Source organism: Raphanus sativus, chromosome 4 (genome assembly GCF_000801105.2).
Source record: "Raphanus sativus cultivar WK10039 chromosome 4, ASM80110v3, whole genome shotgun sequence".
Lineage (NCBI taxonomy): Eukaryota > Viridiplantae > Streptophyta > Magnoliopsida > Brassicales > Brassicaceae > Raphanus > Raphanus sativus.
Window position 1 is genome coordinate 33,623,507 of NC_079514.1, and position 2,890 is coordinate 33,626,396.

At 38.2% G+C, this 2,890-nt stretch overlaps 1 protein-coding gene across 1 annotated transcript; it reads right to left on the bottom strand.

Annotated features, from left to right (window-relative positions):
- Nucleotides 1-843: 843 nt before the first annotated feature.
- On the bottom strand, nucleotides 844-2,509 carry LOC108851639 (BAHD acyltransferase BIA1-like). The gene has a single exon (XM_018625098.2). The coding sequence runs from the start codon at nucleotides 2,373-2,375 to the stop codon at nucleotides 1,062-1,064; it is 1,314 nt and encodes a 437-aa protein (XP_018480600.2). The 5' UTR covers nucleotides 2,376-2,509; the 3' UTR covers nucleotides 844-1,061.
- Nucleotides 2,510-2,890: the final 381 nt, after the last annotated feature.

Genomic DNA, 2,890 nt, shown 5'->3' on the forward strand with positions numbered 1-2,890 from the left:
TATATATTTTGGATATTTTCTGAATATTAAATCCAAAAATAATAAATATTTTTGAGTAAATAAATTTGATTCAGATCTATTCGAATACCCGAAATATTTCGGTTCTGGTCGGGTTCCGATTTCTATATACAAAATTTTGAACTGGTTCAGAATTACTTTTGCGGATCTTTAACCCGTTTTGGTACTACTTTCGGATCATATTCGCTTCTGTTCTTTGCATTCAGGATTTTTGCCAGGGTTAAAACTAAGTTTTTGAATGCGCAGATCTACAGCCAGCAAAAAGTGCTGAATTAAACCTGACTCGAAATTTTGGAATGCCCAGATCTATCTTAGTTTGTTACAAGTAACTGGAAAAGTAAGAAATTGACAACAAAGAAAAATTAAAGTAAAACCATATCGAGCACATACAAGTCATTGTTGTAAACACATCAAATAACGTGAAATCTGAAATGATTATCAATTTATTCAAGCAAAATACAAAAGCCAGTTACAAGGAAATTTAAATCAAGAATTGGATATTTTAAACCTTGTTCCTCCGAACAATAAGATGACAAGTATACAAATTATTTCTCAAATAGTATGTAGAGATTTTAAAATATTCAAGGTGATGACACTTGCACCTTCTTGGCTTACCTAGATTCATCAATAGTTCAGATCTTTAACCTGTTTGGACACTATTTCTTCAATCAGATTTGGTTCGGTTTTTTAGATTCTAATTTTATTTTCCTTGCTAAAACTAAGTTTGCGAATGCCCAGATCTACAAGCAACAAAAAGTTCTGAATTAAATGACTCGAATTTTTTTTTTTTTCGGGAATGCCAAATATATCTTGGTTCGTTACAAGTAACCGGAAAAGTAAGAAATTGACAACAAACCAAAGGAAAGTAAACCTTATTGAGCACATACAATTGCTGTAAACACATCAAACAACATGAAATTTGAAATGATTATCAGTTTATTCAAGCAAAACACAAAAGCCAGTAAAAAAACAGAAATTTAAATCAAGAATTGGATATTTTTAACCCTTTTCCTCCGAACAATAAAAACATATGGCCATTTTGTTTAGATTGTGATAGGGGGATTTAGGACAGCATAAGCAAGCAACTCTTGGTCATGGACAAGTACAGACATGTCTTCTGCAGGTATGCTTATCCATGCTTCCACACCTTCACCATCCTTTGAATCTATCAGCGAAACATACACCATTTTGTCATAGACGGTATGTGTAGCTGATCCAAGCCAGACCGGACTACCCCACCCGAAGTCAACCCCGTAGAAAGGCTTACCCAACCAGCTAGACGTTGTGTATATGTCTACGTCCGGTTTGAACTCCGCCCCCTGACTTGCCATCATGTTCAACAAACCCTGAACAAGTGTATTGCTTTGGACACTATCTTTTAACATCTTGTCGACTTCTTCTTTGCCCGTCCTGAATGCGGCCACGGCTTCATGTATTTCAGGTTCGCTCTCTGCGTCTTTCTTGAGAAAGAATGCTGTCTGAAGGTTACCAATAGCGTCCGGTGACAGAACACTTGAAGGAAGCTTAAGCCGCAAGTCTACGGCTACATACATGAGCGTTGGCCTTGGAGCCATCAGTTTAGACCGCGAGGCATTTGTAGCACATTTCCAGATAAGTGACGTGATAGCTTCCACACGTGTAGGCATTTTGACGCTTTCGCTAGCTGCTTTGCGTTTGAGTTCAGCGATCTTAGGGGACTCAAAGACGAAACGGTTCATTGCACACTTCTTAGTGTCCGTCTTTCGGGACTGTGAAGCCATGTGGGTTGGAGCAGGAGGATAAATGGTGGCCTCAGCGAACTGATGAGTACCCACTTTTGAATTCTTGTTAGCCATGGTGTCTGACCAATCTGTTACAAAGGTAAGCAGTGAAGCCGCGTCAAAGATCCTGTGAGAGGCGTTGACCGAGACAGCTACTCCTGATCCAGACCCGAAGAAGGTGACACCGACACTCAACAATGGCCACCCGGATGGATCATCTCCGGCCTCGATCTTGGGACGGAGTTGCGCTAGAGAGTCAACGCTGAAGGTTTTCAAGAACTCGGGGAGAAGGAGATTGGTGCGTGCCTCAGTGAAGACGGCTCCTTTGTCGTTGCAGTTGATAGAGACGCCTTCTATCTCTCCAGCGAGTGGATATAAGCGTGAGAGAGTCTCGGACAAAGAGCTTTTCAGTTTCTTTGAGATGATCTCAGGCGAGGCAGTAACTAGACCTTCAGATTTATAGAAGAAGATGGTTGAGAAGTACATTGAGGGGATGGACATATCGAGAAGAGAGAGCTGAATGTGGTTAGGAGGTGAGGGTGTAGCAGGTTTGATCACTTCTCTCCCCATCACCTCTATCTCTAAGTCCATTTCCATTGTATTCCTCTTGTCAAAAGCTAAGAGTGCTTAAAAGCTTTCAGAAGAGGAGGTGATGGATGAAGCAATGGATCTATACCTTTTATATGCCTTTATTTCTGTCAATAAACAATGCATCTACAATATTTTCTGAAAATGATATTCTTGTATTTCAAATTAGAAGATGTTTCCGCAGATTTTAAAGGAACGTTAATAATGATTTTTCTAACCTTCTTTTATTAAATGTTACGTAAGTTTTCTATTTAAAGAACAAATATTATAAGGTAGATTTAGAAAAGGTTAAAACTTCGAATATTTAAACAATTTAACAATTTAAAATAGTTAGTATTTTATTGTACTAATATATAATAAGTACAACTTGAGAAAGGAACATGCTAGCACGTTGACTCTAACAGAAATGATTTCAGTCATGATTAGTTTTTAAACTTTTTATATGTCTGTATTTGATTGTAAACCGCACTGTAGATAAATACATTTTTGTGAAAAGCACATACCATCTCGTTGTCTCTGTCAGT

What these genes read in the sequence shown, in the direction of transcription:
- LOC108851639 (XM_018625098.2), bottom strand. Translation starts at nt 2,375, where the DNA reads ATGGAAATGGACTTAGAGATAGAGGTGATGGGGAGAGAAGTGATCAAA.